Source organism: Pseudorca crassidens, chromosome 17 (genome assembly GCF_039906515.1).
Source record: "Pseudorca crassidens isolate mPseCra1 chromosome 17, mPseCra1.hap1, whole genome shotgun sequence".
NCBI classification, from domain to species: domain Eukaryota; kingdom Metazoa; phylum Chordata; class Mammalia; order Artiodactyla; family Delphinidae; genus Pseudorca; species Pseudorca crassidens.
Window position 1 is genome coordinate 73,059,931 of NC_090312.1, and position 21,483 is coordinate 73,081,413.

The following is a 21,483-nucleotide window of genomic DNA, read 5'->3' on the forward strand; positions in this document are numbered from 1 at the left end:
GAAGAAATAAAGATCTCAACAAATGTAAAAACAAGGGGAACTACAAAAGCTAGTATTTTTGTAAAAATGGTTAGTAATTCCACTTTCTGTTTTTCTACGTGATTTAACAGACTAACACATTTAAAAAGCAATGAGTCTAAAATCTAGTAGTATTGTAACTTTCGTTTGTAACTCCACATTTTGTTAAATAATTTAAGTGACTAATGCATTTAAAAGAATTGTTAGTTTATATTTTTGGGTACACAATGTATAAAGATGTAATTTTGTGAGATCAACAACCAAAAAGGTGGGGACAGAGCTATAAAGACACAAAGTTTTATGTATTATTTAGGTTAAACTGGCATAAATCAAATTAGAGTGATATAACTTTAGGATGGTAAATGTAACCACATGTAAATGTAACCCCATGGTAACCACACAGAAAATAGCTCTGGAATATACACAAAAGGAAATGAGAAAAGAATTTAGTTTCATTGCAAAAAATCAACTCAACAAAAATAAGACAGGAAGACAGAAAATGAGGAGCAAAAACAGTATAAGACATATAGAAAATAAGTAACAAGATGACAGAGATAAACATTTATGCACCTAATGAAAAACCATCAAAACACAATATATGAAGCAAAAACTGACAACTGAAGAGAGAAATTATTACAGTTCTACAGTAATAATTGTAGACTTCAATATTCTACTCTCAATAATGGATAAAACAACCAAACAAAAGTAAGGAAATAGAGGTCTTAAACAACACAATAAAGAAACTAGGTCTAACAGATATATACAGGACGTTCTACCCAACAACAACAGCAAGCACATTCTTCTGAAATGCACATGAGACATTTTCCAGGATAAACCATACCTTAGACCACAAATTAAATTTCAATAGATTTTAAAAGATAGATATAATACAAAGTATCTTCTCCAACCACAATGGGATAAAGTTAAAGATCAGTAACAAAAAGAAAATTGGAAAATTAACAATAAGCAACGCATTTATGGATCAAACAATAAATCACAAGAGAAATTAGAAAATTCTGAGAGATGAGTGAAAATGACAACACAACATACCAAAACTTATGGGACACAGGAAAAGCAATTCTAAGAGGGAAATTTATAGCTATAAATGCTGACAGAAAAAACAAGAAAGATCTCAAATCAACAAGCTAACTTTACAACTTAAGGAACTAGAAAAATAACTAAGCCAAGGCTAGCAGAAAGAAGAAAATAATAAAGATTAGAGCATAAATAAATGAAATAGAGAATATAATAGAGAAAAAACCAATGAAACCAAAAGCTGGTTCTTTGAAAAGATCAACAAAATTGACAAAGTCTTAGCTAGATGGACTAAGAAAAAAAGAAGACGCAAATAACTAAAATGAGAAATGAAAGCAGGGATGTTACTACCAATTCTACAGAAATGAAAAGGATTATGCAAGTACTATGAAGAATTGTATGCCAAAAATTGGATAACCTAGATGAAATGGGAAAATTCCTAGAAACACAAAGCCTACCAACACTAAATCATGAAGAAATAAAAAATCTGGGGCTTCCCTGGTGGAGCAGTAGTTGGGAGTCCGCCTGCCAGTGCAGGGGACACGGATTCGAGCCCTGGTCTTGGAAGATCCCACATGCCGCGGAGCAGCTAAGCCCATGTGCCATGGCTGCTGAGCCTGTGCTCTAGAGCCCGCAAGCCACGACTACAGAGCCCGTGTGCCACAACTGCTGAGGCCTGCGCGCCTGGAGTCCGTGTTCCGCAACAAGAGAAGCCACCACAATGAGAGGCCTGCGCACCGCAATGAAGAGTGGCCCCTGCTCACTGCAACTAGAGAAAGCCCACGCAGAGCAATGAAGACCCAACGCAGCCAAAAATAAAAATAAATAAATAAATTTATTTTAAAAAAGAAATAAAAACTCTGAATAGACTTATAACTAGGAAGGAAATTGAATCAGTAATCCAAAACCTCCCAACAAAGAAAAGCCTTGGCTCTGATGGCTTCACTGGTGAATTCTATGAAACATTTTAAGAAAAACACCAATCCTTCTCCAACGTTTCCAAACTTTGAAGAGAAACAAACACATTCTTACTCATTCTGTGAGGCCAGCATTACTGTGATACCAAAGCCAGACAAAGACTACAACAAAAGAAAACTATAGACCAATATCCCTTATGAACACTGATGCTAAAATCCTCAACAAAACACTACCAAACCAAATTCAGCAGCATATTAAAAAGATTATACACCATGAATAAGTGAGTTTTATTCCTAGAATACAAGGATGGTCAACATGTAAAAACTGATGAACATAACATACTACATTAACAGAATGAAAGGAAAAAAACACATAATGCAGAAAAAACATTTAACAAAATTCAACAACCTGAATTTTCACAATAAAAACACTCAACTACCTAGTAATAGAAGGAAACTACCTCAACATAATAAAAGCTATATATGAAAAACCCAAAGTGAACATCAGACTTAATGGTGAAAGACTGAAAGCATTTCCTCTAAGGCAAGAATGCTCACTTTCACCACTTCTGTTCAACATCACACTGGAAGTTCTAGCCAGAAATATTTGGCAGGAAAAAGAAATAAAAGGCATCCAAAATGGAAAGAAAGAAGTAAAATTATCTCTGTTTGCAGATGATATGATCTTATATGTAGAAACTCTAAAGATTACATACACACACACAAAAATGTTAGAACCAATAAGTGAATCCAGCAAAGTATCAGGATACAAAGTCAACAAACAAGTATCAGTTGTGTGTCTATACACAAACAATGAACAACCTGAAAAGGAAATTTTTTAAAAATTCCATTTTCGGTAGCACCAAAAAGAATGAAACACCTAGGAACTAACCAAAGAGGTGAAAGATTTATTCACTGAAAACTACAAAACACTGTTGAAAAATTTTAAAGAATACATAAATGAAAACATATCCCCTCTTCAGGGACTGGAAGACTTAATATTGTTTAAGATGTCAATAATACCCAAAGTGATCTACAGATTCAATGCAAGCCTTATCTAAATCCCAAAGATGGGTTTGGTTTTTTTTGTTTTGTTTTTTTGCAGAAATAGAAAAATGTATCCTAAAATTCATAAGGAATCTCAAGAGATCCAAATATCCAAAACAATTTTGAAAAAGAACAAAGCTAGAGGACTTGTACTTCCTGATTACTACAAAGCTGTAGTAATCAAAACAGCATGGTACTGGCATAAAGACAGAGATATAAACCAGTGGAATAAAACAGAAAGCGTAGAAATAAACCTGACATATACAGTCAAATGATTTTTGACACGGATGTCAAGACCATTCAATGGGGAAAGGACAGTCTTTTCAACAAATGAGGCTGGGAAAGCTGGATATCCACATGCAAAGAATGAAGTTGGACCCTTATTTAACACCATATACACAGATTAACTCAAAATGGATCAAAGACCCTAATGTAAGGCCTAAAACTGTAAAACTCTTACAAGAAAACACAGAGCAAAAGCTTCACAGTACTGGATTTGGCAATGATTTCTTAGAAATGACATCATTGACACAGGCAGCAAAATTAAAAATAGGCAAATTATAGTTCATGAAAATTTTTAAAATTTGTGCTATCAACAGAATAAAAAGACAATACAGAGAATGGGAAAAAATATTTGCAAGTCATATATCTGATAAGGGATTGATATCCAGAATATATAGAGAACTCTTAAACCTCAAGTGGGCAAAGAACTTGAAAATATTTGCAAATCATACACCTGATAGGGGTCTACAACTTAACAAGAAAACAACCTGATTAAAAAATGGGAAAGGACTTGAATACACATTTCTTCAAAGAAGATATACAAATGGCCAATAAGCACATGAAAAGATGCTCAACATCACTAGTCATTAGGGAAATGCATATCAAAACCACAATGAGATACCACGTCATGCCCATTAGGATGGCTACTATCAAAAATACAGATAATAACAAGTGTTAGCGAGGATGTGGAGTTATTGGAACACTTGTGCACTGTTGGTTGGAATGTAAAATGGTAAAGCCACTGTGGAAAACAATGTAGCAGTTACTCAGAAAATTAGAAGTAGAATTACCATAAGACCCAGCAATTCTGCTTCTGTATATATACCAAAAAGAATTGAAAACACAGTCTCGAAGAGATATTTGTACACGATGTTCACAGCAGCATTATTCACAATAGCTAAAACATGGAAGCAACCCAAATGTCCACAGATGGGTGAATGGTAAGCAAAATCTGGTAAATACATACAATGGAATATTATTCAATCATAAAAAGGAAGGAAATTCTGACTTATGCTACAATAAGGATGAACCTTGAGCACATTATGCTAAGTGAAATAAACTTAGCCACAAAAATAAAATATTATTCTACTTATATGAGGTTCTTAGAGTCATCAAAATCATAGAGACAAAATAGAATGGTGGTTACCTGGGCCAGGGAGGAGGAGGGAGAATGGAGAATTATTGTTTAACAGGGATAGAATTTCAGTTTTGCAAGGTGAAAAGAATACTGGAGATAGATTGTGGCAATGGTTGTACAATATTATAAATGTACTTAGTAAAACTGAACTGTACACTTATAAAATGGTTAAGATGGTAAATTTTATATTTTACCACAATAAAAAAATTGGAAAATAAAAAAGAGTTAAGAACCAAGACTAACCAAGGTGGAGCGATATTATTAAGCTGTACTAATTTAGACAGGGTTGCCCTGGGGATAGATACATAAATCAATAGAAGAGAAATGAACCATGCATATATGCTGGGATAATTGGTTCTCCATAAGAAAAAAATAAAATTAAGTCTCTATCTCACTGCTTATACATTAATCAATTCTAGATTAAGACCAAAATGTGCAAAGCAAAACTTTAATATATTTAGAAGAAAATATAGGTCTTTCTCTTAAAATTAGGATAGGGAAGGAGTTACTTAATAAGCTACAAAAAGCTTAAAACATGAGCAAAAAATTTCTTGATACATTTTACTATATTAAAAAATACGGCTTCCACTTTTTATAAGATGCCATTAAAACCAAACTGAAAAATCAAGGAGAAAAGACAAGCTACAGCTTGGAAATAGATATTTGCTACTATAAAATCAATAAAATATTAGTATCTGATAGAAATACACACGTATCTAAAAATTATTTATAGAAACAGAACCCAAAAGGAAAAATAGGCAAAATATAAGAAACCAAAATTAACAGAAAAGGAATTCCACATGGTCAATAACAGGAAAAGACTCTCATCGAATGGCAAATTCAAATCCATTTTTATTTCATTTTTATAAATAAAAATCTCTAAGAAAAGAAAAACAATGAGATATATCACACCCATCAGATTGGCAAAAAGTTAAAAACTGCAAATATCAAGGTTGACAGTGGTGTAAACCACATTGTAGAGCAACAGAAACTCTCTTAACTGCCAGTGGTAAAATTCTTTGGAGAACAATTTGGCAATATACAGTAACGCTGAAAATGTCAGGAAAAGCCATCCTTAGTTTTAAACCTTAAAGAAGCTCTTGCACACGTGCTAAAGATGTTGTATATACAAGAACCATAAAAGCAACACTGCAAAAGCAAAGAATTAAAACACAAAAAAATCTATTATCAGAAGAAATACATTTCTTACAATAGGATTTTATACAACAGTGCATATTTCCTAGAGCTAATACACATCAACTCTGATGATTCTCACAACCAAAATATTTTTAAAAAAGAAAGTTGGAATCAAAATAATACCATTTATGACTGTAAAAATGTAAAAAACGATACCATGTATTGTTTAGATACACACACATCTATAGCAAAAGTATAAAGACATGAATAGGGATGTCTAAATTTAGAATAAACCCTAAATTTGAGAATGGAGCAAGAGAAAGATATAGAGGGGTTCAAATGTATTTGTAATGTTTTATATTTTCAGCTGACCTATGGATTCATGGGTGTGGTGTTATTCTTTATCATGAAATATTTTTAAGGTCAGATTAAGAAAAGCTACTTATACTTAACTAGAAACTTTGTTCAGAATATTATTTTGTCATGTTTGAAATTTCATCTGTAAACAATAAGCTTAAATTTTTATTATAAAAATAATGAATTTATGGAACTTTCAAAAATCTATGAAGATTTCATAATTTTATTCTGTAGATTATATCTTGCATTCTGAAGAACCTAAGGATACATTCTATATCTTAAAATACTTTATTGTGGGTATTTTATATAATATAGCCTGGGTAATTATATGCCAATGAGTGAGAACACAAATTTATCTTTCAGTGAATTCATTTTTTCCTCCTAAGCATTTATTTCACGTCCAGAATACCACACAAATTGAGGTGTTTGGTTGGTGAAATTCCAGATACATTGGAGTAAAAATGCTTAATTTTAAACTGTATTTTTGGTTACATATTGAATAAGAGAATATAAAACACAATTGGGGAAACTGGGATATTTATCACTTAAATAGCTATACTTTCTGGATGATTGAAAACAATGGGTTATCTCAAACTTATGGACCACATATGGATATCTTACATAAAGGAATATTTTATTAATAGCATGTTTTCCTTATTCAGCAGCCTTAATATATTCCAGGTGAAATAATGAACAGTTATCTGTGAACAAAACAATTGTAGCATAATGACAGCAAACGTTTATTGACCTATATACCAGGTACTCTGTACATGATTATCTCATGTAATCCTCACAATATCCCTTGCAAGTAGGTACCATTATCCTACTTTTATAAGAACCTGAGGTAACATGCCCAAGATTGCCTAACCAGTGAGCAGTGGAGCCAAAATTTGAACCCAGGCAGTCTGGGTTGAGAAACACTGCATTATGTTGCCTCTTTCTGGATTACAGTTGTAGTAACATAAAATGTCAAGGCCAGCTCCATTTTTAAGTATTTTCACCACTGTCCTGTGAATATGCTCAAGGTTTGCATACCATGTGTTCTGACTTGGGAGACTAATAAATATGATCACTTGGTCTCATTTTCAACTGTCACTAACTTGAGTGGTTTGAGACAGATCTCTGGGCCTTAGTTTCTTCATGTGAGAACACTAAATGATACTGAGGTCATTTTCAACTCAAAGAAAAATAATCCTTTAAGAGATGCCCACAATAACAAGTCAACACTAGGAAGAGGAAAAGATTTAAAAGTGAAAGTGAATGTGTATAGTGATTTAATCAATTTTGGTGTTTTAAATATTTTTATGAAAATAATTAAGGCTATAAACTTAGAAAAAACCTAAATATCCCTAAAAATGTCTATGAACTAGTTTATCAAACAGTTTTATGTAAGAAAATTACAGATTGAGTCAAAATAATTTTTCCTAGGGCTTCCCTGGTGGCACAGTGGTTGGGAGTCTGCCTACCGATGCAGGAGACACGGGTTCGTGCCCCGGTCCGGGAAGATCCCACATGCCGCAGAGCGGCTGGGCCCGTGAGCCATGGCCGCTGAGCCTGCGCGTCCGGAGCTTGTGCTCCGCAACGGGAGAGGCCACAACAGTGAGAGGCCCGCGTTCCGCAAAAAAAAAAAAGAAAAAAGAATAATAATTTTTTTTCCTAAATTGCTATGTACATAATACTTTTTTTCTTTAATTTTTAGAAAGTTGGGCATAAAAAAATACCTAAACCTGCTTCTTAACATGGTACCAGAAGAGAGCTATTGCCAAGAGTTTGATTTATAGAGAAATCATGGTTCGACTGACCTTGGATCTAATTGCCAAAAAGAGCAATCTTAAACCCCGAAAAGAAGAAACCACTTTACAATACCTGAAGAAAATAACTCATATAAATTTTTCAGCCAAAAATATAGATGCAATTGTAAGAACTGTGAAATTATTTCCTCTTTTTATATAATTAACAATGTAAAGTTTAGAAACTGGTATCAGGGCATACTTTCTTTTTAACTATATTTTGATTAGTCAGCTTTATATTATGTTTTTATCTTAGTTTCCTGCTTGTGATGTTAAACTTTAAAAATTAAGCCTCTATAAAATACACCATTGTAATTGTTAAATATATGTGTTAAATACATATGTTCCCCTAAAATTCTTTATAGTGTAGCAAACTAGATTTAGAAGTATATGCTGGAATAATTTCAAAGATAATTAGTTTTGGATAATTCCAAAGCCTTGGAATATGAATTTTTAACATATCAAAATATTAAGAATTATATGTAAGTACCATATTTCAAAACATGAACAGTGACATCTTTTTTGCACATAATTTGACTGGTTATATAAATGTAGGTTATACCATGTCAGTTATATCAGACAAGATTATGTTAACTTGGATATATACTCTGTGCTAAGCTAATTTTCTCTGTGCTAAGCTAGTTTTTGGCTATAATTTGGAAAATTTTAAAGGCAGCAATAACCCTTTTAGGCCATTTGTATTGGTATCCATTGTCTACAATAAAATGCTAAAGACTACAGATAAGCAAAATTTTCTTGGAAGCATAAGCTACATGAGGGCAGGGATCATGTCTTTTTTTTTTCACATCACTCTAAATCCCCTATCCAGTACAGTGCCCGACTCATATTAAGCGCTTTAATAAATATTTACTGAACGAATGAATGAATGAAAAAAACACAAAAGCTCCAGGCAAAATTGTCAATTAAGACAGTCAGGGTTTTTTTTTTTGCAGAGACCTTCTTCAGCTCCCATTCTATATTCCTTTCCAGTTTCCAAGTGAGCCTTTTCCCTAACTGCCCAAACCTCATGTTTCCTTTTTGCCCAGAGAACTCTGCCTCATCATACCACCACAGACAGCTTTCTCCAGAGAGCTTCCATTTAATGTACTTTTGGCTCGTCACAATCAGTGCTCCTTCAATGTAGAGGACCTCTGTTAGGAGGAAAGCAAACTGGTTAAAATAATTCAACCAGTTCCTAAGATGTGGCTGTATTTTAAAAATCTTGTTGACTTAATGAAAGCTGAGATATTTTTGAGCAGAATTTCACTTTACCTCTTGCCTACTTACTCTAGACTAACTCTACCACCACACAAGAAATGACAGACTTTTTAAAATACCTTTATTTTCTTACCTCAAAAGTAAGTGGTGTTCATTTAAAAAACACATATAAATACATATAAAATAAATATAAAAAGAAAGAAACTGACTTGTAATCCGTCCATGCAGAGAAAACCACTATTAACACTTAGGTGATGTCCTTTCAGTCTTTTTTCTAGGCATGTATTCACATAATTTTACAATAATGGGTCATGTTGAATATACTGTTTTCATTTTATTATTAGATCTACAAGATATTACTAAAGAAATTAAAGGATAATTAATGGTTATAAGGTATTCCCTTCAATAGCATTATCATAGTTTCTCTATTAATCCATTGTTCTTGAATATCTAGATGACTTCCAGTGGTTTTTCAGTTTATTTCCAATTTATTTCCAATTTATTTCCAATCCTACAGAAAGATTAAGCCCTGATTCATAATGTTGAAGCAATTATTTGTTAGATGCTTCAACTTCCAGAGGAGCCTAATTGCTTCCAAGGAAAACTGCTTGCCCTGAGAAAATCTTTCCTAACAAACACAATTTTATTGATAAGGTTACAGAATACTAAAACCTAGAACTAATTTTGTAATCATTCTAGTCTCGTTTTGACTGTGCTAAGAACAGAGGAATTCTATTCTTTTATATTAACCTTAACGAAATGTGTAGAATGATTAAGTGAAAAACTTCCTTAAAAACACAAGTTTTCAGGAGAAATTATCACCTGTTTTTATTTTTCTTTTAGGAAGATCTCTCTCTTTGCAAAAATCTTAGCGTTTTATATTTGTATGATAACTGTATTAGTCAAATCACTAATCTGAATTATGCCACAAATCTGACCCACTTATACCTACAAAACAATTGTATTTCATGCATAGAGAACCTCGGGTCATTAAAGAAACTGGAAAAACTGTAAGTGCTTTTATTTCTAAGTAATGTAATTGTCATCATTACAGTAATATTTTTGCATTCATGCATTTCCTTTATCTGCCTCATTTTTATTCTTTTGTAGTATTATTAGTACTAAATAGACTGTTATACATGTAATACTTGACAATTGGTGTTTTATTAACCCTGATAACTTCTTTTGAAGGAGGGTGAGTTGTCTTAAGGGCTTATAGGGATACATACCTGAAACCTGCTTATTTAGGCTCAACTGGTGAAAAAAGTTTCCATGGAACCCAAATGAGTTCTGTACCTTTTAGAATCACACATCTCAAAAAGGCAGGGTCATAGAACTGAAAACGTTGATATAGATTTGATTGTAAAAGGCATTTACTGCCTATGATGATTTTAGTTAAACAATAAGGCCCAGTGGATCCAATTTCCCCAGATTGGAGGAACGATCAGTGATTCTCAAAAAGCAGGTCAAGGGCCTCAGAATGGGGAAAATAAGTGGGGTGGGAGACGCTTATTAAAAATTCAAATTGCTATACAAAACAGATCAGCAACAAGGCTTTACTGTGTAACACAGGGAATTATATTCAATATCTTATAATAACCCATAATGGAAAAATAATCTGAAAAAAATATATATACATAACTGAATCACTTTGCTGTACACCTGAAACTAAAACAATATTGTAAATCAACTATATGTCAATTAAAAAATGCAGATTGCTGGGTTCCAACCTAGGTAACCAAATCAGAATCTCTGGAGGTTAAGCTCAGAAATCTTCATTTTTAAACCTATGACCCAGGTGATTCTATGCACTTCAACACAACAGGAGCACTGGTAGACAGGACTATTTCTCTCACTTCAAAAAAATAAATATTTCTCAGACTTAATTAAGTGTAAGAATCAAATAAATAAACTTTTCATTGATTCAATATATAAAGAGAACATTCTGCACGTACAGTTGACCCGTGACCAACATAGGTTTGAACTGTGCAGATCCACTTACACATGGATTTTTTCCAATAGTAAATAATACAGGACTACACGAGCCATGATCCACAGTTGGTGGAATCTGCAGATGCAAAGTAACCAGAGATACAGAGTCCCCACTATAAGTTTTATGCAGATTTTCCACTGCATGGAGGTCAGCGCCCCTAACCACACACACCCCAACAATGTTCAATGGTCAACTGTATAATTTTCACATAGCTCCATGATTTTGTTATTATGTTTTTATCACTTCTAGACCATGATGCTCTCAGAATGTCTATTTTAAAATGGTTTACGGGGGATGGTGGTGGTGGTGTGATGAACTGGGAGATTGGGATTGACATGTATACACTGAGGTATATAAAATGGATGACTAATAAGAACCTGCTGTATAAAAAAATAAATTTAAAAAAATGGTTTATATTTTGCAGATATCTGGGAGGCAACTACATTGCTGTCATAGAAGGCTTAGAAGGCTTAGAAGGACTAAGAGAGCTTCATGTTGAGAGTCAGAGGCTTCCCCTTGGAGAAAAGCTCCTGTTTGATCCAAGAACTCTTCATTCTCTGGCAGTAAGGCCAAATTTGAGTATTCTGACAAAGAATATAGTGATCAATGCTTATAATGAAAAAAGGAAGGTATATCTGGACGTTGTAATACTCTGCATGTTTATATGGCCAGTTGAGAATTTGAGAGCTAAAACTAATTTTTCCTAAATAATTTCTCAGAGACTCAGCAGCTATAAAATGGGAATAATAATTCCTGCCCCTAGGGTAACTGGAAGGATCAAAAGAAGGATGCGAAAAGGCTATATAAAGTATGAAGTTCTAATACAGATGTTAACTCATTCCTATTTTGACCTTGGTGTGATCATGATGACTTAAAACTTAAAATTTTAGGAAAAAAGCCTCAGGAAAGAGGAAAGCACAGTTATTTGGAAAAATTTAAACAACCTAGAGAATCATTATAATGATAAGTCATTTTCTCCCTGGATTCTGATTTGATTGTAGGTTGCATTACGTACAGCTCTGCCTCATCCAAAGCAGGTAGAACTGGGAACAGAGATAAGAGATTCCAGCTGTCACCTGACAACCGCTCAAATCACATAGAGGTGTCACAATGAGTTGAGAAGCAGGGAGCCAGAGGGTGCCAATCCTCAAAATGAGATTTGATAGGATATGCTACTTCCAATTCTGGAGCAAGGGATGTAAATGGAACAGATTTCGTTGGTTTTACTTTAGAGGGCCCAAAAACAGAGGGCAATAGAAGGTTTTTTTAACAAAATTTATAACAATTGAGGGGTAGTGCTATAAATTGAAAAAGAAAGGAGTGATCTGATTTCTGTCCTACCCTCCCTACTATCCCATAGAAACAACTGTGTCTCAGCTCAACCTCAGCTGAACCAAGCAGACTCATGCCACTGTGGAGATGGATAGTTTTATTACAGATTATGACCAAAAACGTTTTTGCTTGCTCATTTTTGCAGATTCAAGCAGATTCTGAAATTCTAAATATAAGGTATACTTTTTAAGCTGTACAGCAGGTCTTAAAAAGTACAAGGAAGTATCTTCTCTAAAGGTTAGCCATGTGTGGACACCTGGGTGGGTACTCTCCATCTTGGTAGAGAATCCCAGGCCTTAGATTTTAAGATGGCTCTGATTTAGTATTGCTCTATTGTATATTTATGTCCTCATTAACGGCTGATGTTGAACTTCTTGTTAATTAGATAATTATTATTTTAACTGGTTTCTGAACATATGGATTACCAAGAGAAAACTATATGGAGAGATAGACATAAAAATAAAAATCAGATATTCTTTCAATTCTTGGTCATGTTTCCTATTTAGAAAAATAAAGATAAAAACTATTTCTCCCAGGGACTCCCCTGGCGGTCCAGTGGTTAGATGCCACGCTTCCAATGCATGGCACGCGGGTTCGAGCCCTGGTTGGGAACTAAGATCCCACATGCCACACAGTGTGGCCAAAAAAACCCCCAAACAAACAAACAAAAATTATTTCTCCCTAATCTTAGTGATATTTAACACAAAATGATAATTTGCTTGAACTGAAATAAGCATTTTTTCTATATTGTGTTATCATTTGCTTATTGGGATATCTTTGTTCTCTCTTTGCTTCTTTCTTGGCTTCTTTCTATAAATTTCTCTTATATCTTGGAAGAGAAATTGGACTTACAAAGGAACTTTAGACAAAAATAGTAAGTTACATTACAATTACTATATAGCTCTAAAAATTCCATCTGAAAAAAAGTATGACATAAAAACAAAATCTCCAAGGATTTTTATTTTCTTGCCTAAAGAGCAAAACAGCCTGAACTGATAAATTTTTAATTTTTCACAGATTAGGATTTCTGGTTTCTATATATAGTATTTAATTAGACTATTTATTAACCCTAATGTAGTTACCTTTCTTACAGAAATCCCTCTCTATATTGAATATCAGCAATAATAATATTGATGATGTAAGAGACTTAGAAATACTGGAGAATCTTAATCAGCTCATAGCAGTTGACAACCAACTTCTGCATGTGAAGGTAAGGTAAAGGAAAAATTCTTTAATATTTACATGAAATTGTGATTGAAAATACTTATTTTGCTAAATAACTATAAAATGTATTAATTTTAAAACGACTCTGAATTTGTCCTAAAACAAGTTTATGAATCTTTACTTCTTAATGCATTTATTTGCATAATTCTGTGTCTTACCTGGTTTTCTCTTCCATACCCCAATGCCTCCATCCCTCACCAACAGAAAAATGTTTCTCTGAGAAGGAAGTATATACTTTTTCCACTCTATATTATTTTTCTATCAAATGTTTCCCTCTGGAGACTAGATTTCTTGCCCCTTAACTCTGCTCTCCCAGCGAATGAGTTTCTAGTAACTGTGACTAGACTTGAACTCTCTCCCAGCTGCTCCTCCTTGGGGAACACCTGGATCTTTCATTTATTCTAATTTGCACTAGCTATATTCATGTCATGTTATGCCATATCATGCCATATTCATTCCATTACTCATTCATTCAAACATGTATTGGGCACCTACACATTTGCCAGGCACTATACTACTCCATGTATTGAAAGAACAGAGGAAGAAAGAGTAGAGTCCCAGAGATTAAAAAAAACCCATGGTCAACAAGTGATAAGACTACAATGTGATTCTGTTTTCATAAGTATTGTGGTATCACTAACTTAGCTTGGGGCTAGGGAAGGCTTCCTGGAAACAGTCATCTGTGAGCTGAACCATTGCCAAAACCTCATAGTTTCTGGTTTGGCAATGGGGTGGGCTATTATATAATTTTTTTAAAAAATAAATTTATTTATTTATTTATTATTGGCTGTGTTGGGTCTTCGTTGCTGCGTATGGGCTCTTCTCTAGTTGCAGCGTGCGGGGGCTACTCTTCATTGCGGTGTGCAGTCTTCTCATTGTGGTGGCTTCTCTTGTTGCAGAGCACGGGCTCTAGGTGCACAGGCTTCAGTAATTGTGGCACGCGGGCTCAGCAGTTGCAGCGCACAGGCTTAGTTGCTCCATGGCACATGGGATCTTCCTGGACCAGAGCTCGAACCTGTATCCCCTGCATTGGCAGGCAGATTCTTAACCACTGCGCCATCAGGGAAGCCCTGTGACATAATTTCTTTACATAGGACCATAGAAGGAAGAATAGGCTTCTTTCTCCCATAAACAGAGCTCTTATTTCAAAACCACTTTCAGACGGCTATCATCTGACCCTAAAAAAGTTACCCCTGGTCTTGTTTACAAATTCAGGACTATTACCTGGCTCATCTCATAACTACTGTAAGCAGTAGATAATTATGAAAAGAAATATTATTCTACTACAAATGAATTCCCCCAAATATTCAAAATGCCATTAAACAATCATGGTAGATATTTAAAATAAAAAGAAATAAGGAAGCATGACTCAATTAGTCATTTCAACTTACAACATGAAGGAATTAAGAAGTTCACGGGATAAATTCTGCATTCAAAATATTTTAAATTTTAGACTGCTCTTCTATGCTTTTTCACTGGGCATTTTGTATTCATCAGAATTATTTAATTTTCCTATGATTTCACAGTATTTGTATCCATACTGTGATAGATGGGTAGTCTTATATAAGATACTGTATACTATATATATGATCCTATTCAAAGTGACAGAGCCTGGAGTTTAGGTATTTGATTAAGTAGAGAGGGCCTGGGATGTGCACAGTGTTCAACATTCACCCCATGGGAAATGGGAACAGAGTGGCTAAAGACAGCAGCTCACCTTTCCTGGGGAGAGAATGGTGGAGAAATCCGGTCTCCCAAATCTGCAAGATAAGTATTTTCCCTAAATGTTTTTGAAGGGCAGGTTCTAAGCACAATGCTTGGCAAATGTTCAGTAATGAGTGCTGAATATATCTTGAAAGATCTGGTTAGTTGTTAATTATCATAATTACCAAGATTCAATGTAGTTATTGTCATTACTTTTAAAGTCTTATTCTATTATGCTTTAAACTCTGAATAGAAGAGGAGAGTTTAACAGGACAAAAATGCTAGCCTATAAATACTCCCAAAGGAAGTTTTTCTGAATGACATTAAAACCAAGCTATTTTGCCTACAATGATTCTCTAAGGCCAAGTTAACATGAGATTAGAAAGGAAGGTATAGGGGCCATGGTCATGAAATTGACTATATTCTAAGTGCAACAGAAAGTCACTGCACTTAGAATAAAGGTCCTTTTAGGCCATGGTCATGAAGTTTACTATATTCTAAGTGCAACAGAAAGTCACTGGAAAGATTATATTTTTTAAAGATTTCCCTATCAGCTATGTGAAGAATGGGTTACAAGAATGACAGCAAAGAGATCAGTTGGGAGACTAGAGCAAAGATTAAGAGAAGACGGCTGCTTGGAGATAAAAAGGAGTGGATGGATTGAAGGCATATTTAGATTGAACTCATGGAATCTGCTGATTAGTAGGATGTGTAGGAATAAAGAAAACAAGAATCAAGGTTTTTGTGTGAGGAACTAAGGAGACAGTGGTAGCCTTTACAAGTTGGGGGATACAAGGGAAGGAATAAAAGAATTCCTTCTATTGAGAAGCCTATTTGATATTGAAATGCACATGTAAAGTACGCATCTGGAGTTCAAAGGAAAAGCAAGATTGGAAAGTTTGGGAGTCAACAGCATTTAAATGATATTTAGAGCCTTGGGACAGGGTGACAGACAAAGATAAAGAATAAATGAGGCCACTTCAATATTTAGAGATCATTTAGATGAGAAGGCACTAGTAGGAGTCAATGATGTAGGAGAAGACAAGAGAAAAAGGAGGTTTAAGGAAGAGGGAATGGCCACTTGACTTGAATGCTGTCGAGTAGCTGACATGAGGGCAGATAAGAGGTTAATAGAAATGCACTGAATCTGGCAATAGTGAGATTAGGTCTGGTCAACTGTGCTTTCTGCATATTTCAGAACAGAGTATTTAACAGGTGTTTGCATTGTTTTTTCTTGTAACCAAAGCCCCACATACATGTTAGAAACTTCTTTCCATGTTATGGATTGAGAAATTTCAGGCTTTTCATGAAATACTTCCCCATACCTGAAATTTCAGTATATAAACTAAAGGACAAGAGAAGGGAAAATTAAAAGGCTAAAACACCTTAAAAACAAAGTTAGAGGGGACACGTTTAATTTGTTAAGAAGTTGAACCAGAGAGGCTGTCGTTCAAAAATCACAGCTCTGTGTCTATTAAATAAATCATATTAAATAAATCATATTTATAAGTAAAAACATTGCCACAAAGAAAACTCCAAGCCCAGATGGCTCCATTGCTGTATTCTATCATATACTTAAAAAGGAAATTATATCAAAATTACAAAAACTACTTCAGAAAAATAGATAAGCAGGGAATACTTCTCAACTCCTGTTATCACGCTAGCATCATCCTATCCCCAACACTATTGCAAGAAAACTACAATGAATAAAATAAATAAAAGCAATATCCCTCATGAACATAGATTCACAAGTCCCTACCAAAATATTATCAAATAAAATCCAGCAATATAGGACTTCCCTGGTGGTGCAGTGGTGAAGAATCCAGCTGCCAATGCAGGGGACACAGGTTCGAGCCCTGGTCTGGGAAGATCCCACATGCTGCGGAGCAACTAAGCCCATGCACCACAACTACTGAGCCTGAGCTCTAGAGTCCACGAGCCACAACCACTGAGCCCACGAGCCACAACTACTGAGCCTGCTTGCCACAACTACTGAAGCCCGCGTGCCAGGAGCCCGTGCTCTGCAACAAGAGAAGTCACTGCAATGAGAAGCCCGCACACCGCAAGGAAGAGGAGCCCCCACTCGCCGCAACTAGAGAAAGCCCACGCGCAGCAACAAAGACCCAACGCAGCCAAAAATAAATTAAGTTTTAAAAAAGTCCAGCAATATATAAAAAGATTATCCATAATGACCAAGTGAGATTTATCCCAGAAATCAAAGATTGGTTTGACATTCAAAAAATCAACGTGATGGGGACTTCCCTGGTGGCACAGTGGATAAGACTTCATGCTCCCAATGCAGTGAGCCTGGGTTCGATCCCTGGTCAGGGAACTAGATCCCACATGCATGCCGCAACTAAGAGTTTGCATGCCACAACTAGGGAGCCCACCTGCCATAACTAAGGAGTCCACATACTGCAACTAAGGAGCCCGCCTGCCTCAACTAAGACCTGGTGCAACCAAATAAATAAATAAATATTTTAAAAAATCAATGTGATGCACCAAAAAGATTAAAGGAGAAATATTCTATGATCATCTCAATAGATGCACAAAATGCATTTTTAAAAGTTCAACAAATTATAAATAGAAGGGAACTTAACCTGATAATTGGCATTCATGTAAAATCAACAAGAATATCATACTTGATGATTAAAGACTGGATTCTTTCCCCCTCAAGACAGGGAGTAAAGCAAGGATGTTTACTGTGCTCTGTAGAAGGCTTAGCCAGCGCAATAGGCAAGAAAATGAAACAACACTCAGTTTGGAATGGAAGAAGTAAAACTATCTTTATCTGCTGACTACATGATAGGATATATATTTAAAATCACAAATCTACAAAAAGCTATTAGAACTTACAAATTTAGTAATGTCATAGGATACAAGGTCAATATGCAAAAAAACAATTCTCACATACTAGCAGTGAACAACTGGAAAATGACATTTTTTAAAAATACCATTTACAATTTATGTCAAGAAAGATTAAATACTCAGTAATAAATTTACGAAAATACATGCAAGAGCTATAGAATAAAAACTATAAAATACTGGGAGAAATTAAAGAAGACCTAAATAAATGAAGAGAAATAACATTTTCATGGACTGGAAGACTCTATATTATTAAGGTGCTAATTCTTTCCAAATTAATGTATACATTCAACATAATCCCAGTCAAAATCCCAGCAGATTTTTTTTTAATTGACAAACTGATTCTAAAATTTACATGATAATGCAAAGGACCTAAAATACCAAAACAATATTGGTAAAAAGAATTAATGTTGGAGAACTTACACTACCTGATTTCATGACTTTAACATTATAATAATCAAGACAGTATGGTATTGGCATAGGATGGATACAGAGATCAAGGAAACAAATTAAAGACTTTATAAATAAATCTATACCTATGTTCAACTGATTTTTTTTTTACAGAGGTTCTAAGATAATTCAATGAGGGAAGGATAATCTTTTCAACAAATGCTGGTGGAACAACTGGACATCCAAATAGTGAGCCTTCACCCTTCATACTATATACAAAAACTTACTCAAAATATAACATATCCAAATTTAACTGCTAATAAATAAAAGTTCTAGAAAAAAAACATACATTTGAGTTCTTTAAAAGAACACAAAAAACATAACCTATAAAAAATTGATAAACTGGACTTCATCAAAATTTAAAATCTGCCTTTTGAAAGACATTATTAATGAAACAGTGAACCACAGAGAGAAAATATTAGCTATCATGTACCTGACAAACAATTTTTATCCAAATATATATATATATTTATCCAAATGTATATATATTTATCCAAATATATATATATCCAATATATTTTTAAAAACTTTTACAACTCTATGGTAAGAAGACAAGCAACACATTAAAAATGGGCTAAAGATTTCAACAAAAACTTACAAAAGAGCATATACTAATGGTCAATAAACAAAAAAAAGATACTCAGTATCATTATTCATCAGGGAAATACAAATTAAAACAAAGATGTGATACCACTACAGACCCACTAGAATGGCTAAAAATAAAGAGACTGGCAGCATCAATTTTGCATGAGGATGTGGGGCAACTGGAACCCTCATTCATTGCTGAGGAAAATGTAAAATGGTACAACCTTTTTGGGAAACAGTTTAACAGTTTCTTATAGAGTTAAAAATGCACTTACCATATGACTCAGCAATCCCATTCTTAGGTATTTACCCAAGTGAAATGAAAACCTATGTTCACACAAATACCTGTATGCAAATATTTATAGTAACTTTATTTGTAATTTTGGAAACAACCAAATCTTCCTCAAACGGGAATGGAGAAACAAACTGTGTTCCATACAATGGGATATCACTCAGCAATAAAAAAGAATAAACTACTGATGCACACAACAACACGGATAAAAATCCGATTATACTGAGTGAAATAAGCCATACAAAAAAAAGAGTACATGCAGTATGACCCCATTTATATGAAACTCTTGAAAAGTAAAAACAAATGTATATGGTAACAGCAGATCAATGGCTGCCTGATGGGAATGGTAAGAGGCTGACTGGAAAGGGCCATAAGTGAATCTTTTGGGATGATGAAAATGTTTTTTTTTTTAATTAATTAATTAATTTATTTTTATTTTGGGCTGTGTTGGGTCTTCATTGCTGTGCGTGGGCTTTCTCTAGTTGCGGCAAGTGGGGGCTACTCTTCGTTGCAGTGCGTGGACTTCTCATTGTCATGGCTTCTCTTGTTGCAGAGCACGGGCTCTAGGCACGCAGGCTTCAGTAGTTGTGGCACACAGGCTCAGTAGTTGTGGCTCATGGGCTCTAGAGCGCAGGCTCAGTAGTTGTGGTGCATGCGCTTAGTTGCTCCACGGCATGTGGGATCTTCCCAGGCCAGGGCTCGAACCCATGTCCCCTGCATTGGCCGGTGGATTCTTAACCACTGTGCCACCAGGGAAGCCCGAAAATGTTCTTTCTTGATTGGTGGTCATTGTATGGATGTACATGGTTTGGTCATTTAAATAAATGTATTTTGTTATATGTAAATTATAATTCAATAGTTAATTTTAATATTAGAAAAATTCTCCAGAACCAAAGGACATGAGTTTCCAGATTGAAACAGTCCCCCAAATGCCAGCACAGTGGATGAAAACTGACTCACACCCAGGTCTATCCTTAAAAGTTTTTAGAACACCAGGAGTAAAGAGTTCCTAAAGGCTTCTACAGAGGAAAAGAGGATCATAATGCAAAGAATCAGAAATCAAAATGGAATCAGAATCATCAGACTTTTCAATCTGGAAGATAGTAGAATAATGTCTTCAAATTTTTGAGTTAAAAATATTCTCTATCTAGAATTATATATTCAGTCAATTTTTCAAGCAATTATGGAGGTATGAAACATTTAAAAAATGCAAGGTTTCAAAAAAATTTATGTCCCACATACGTTTTTTAGGCAGCTCTTGGAAAATGTGTTCCACCTAAACAGGAGAGGAAAATAGGAAGAGGGAAGACATGGGATCTAGGAAACAGAAGAAAGGTTAAGGAAATTCCCAGAAAGAATCTGAAGGGAATTTGAAGTGAAGGAATGTCCTAGGAAAACATCTACTAGCCCAGGCTGCCTCAGGCTGAATTGGTGATAAATACATAGAAAACTAAGCAAATAAATAACCAACCAATTTTTAACTCTAGGGAGAATAAGAAACAACCATAGTGCATTATGTGGTTTAGCTCTGAACAATACTTAAGTGATCTTAGTAATATGGTCAATGGATATTAATCTTATTAATTTAAGTATGACTCTGTTGACAGGATGGAGGAAGGGAAGAGTCGTAGGGATTGGAGTAATACTTATGAAAACTAAATCATCATCTTCCATAGTAGGAATTCAGTAAATACCTAAGATTTAAAAATCAATAAACAGCAGTTGTTATTTAGCAATGTGGAGGTAAGTGTGCATAGAAATAGCTGAAGTGGGACTTCCCTGGTGGTCCAGTGTAAAGAATACGCCTTGCAATGCAGGGAACGTGGGTTCGATCCCTGGTTGGGGAACTAAGATGGGGCAACTAAGCATGCCCACCACAACTACTGAGCTCGCGCACCTTAACTAGAGACCCGACCCTGCATGCCGCAAACTACAGAGCCCAAGGGCTCTGGAACCCGCACGCCACAACTACAGAGCCCACGCGCCCTGGAGCCTGCATGCCACAACTAGAGAAGAGAAAAAGCGCACGCCATGACTACAGAGAAGCCCACGTGCCGCAACGAAAGATCCCGCATGCCTCAAGGAAGATCCCGCCTGCT

General features: G+C 34.9%; 2 protein-coding genes across 2 annotated transcripts in view; one reads left to right on the top strand and one right to left on the bottom strand.

Annotated features, from left to right (window-relative positions):
* Window positions 1–21,483, bottom strand: part of CSPP1 (centrosome and spindle pole associated protein 1) — a 195,164-nt gene that overhangs the window by 148,718 nt on the left and 24,963 nt on the right. The window lies entirely within an intron of this gene.
* Window positions 7,720–21,483, top strand: part of PPP1R42 (protein phosphatase 1 regulatory subunit 42) — a 37,546-nt gene continuing 23,782 nt past the window's right edge. Inside the window, exons 1-4 of the mRNA XM_067712151.1 lie at window positions 7,720–7,848; window positions 9,783–9,949; window positions 11,357–11,495; window positions 13,358–13,474. Of these exons, the coding sequence (XP_067568252.1) occupies window positions 7,720–7,848; window positions 9,783–9,949; window positions 11,357–11,495; window positions 13,358–13,474 (552 nt within the window). The remainder of the gene's footprint in view (window positions 7,849–9,782; window positions 9,950–11,356; window positions 11,496–13,357; window positions 13,475–21,483) is intronic.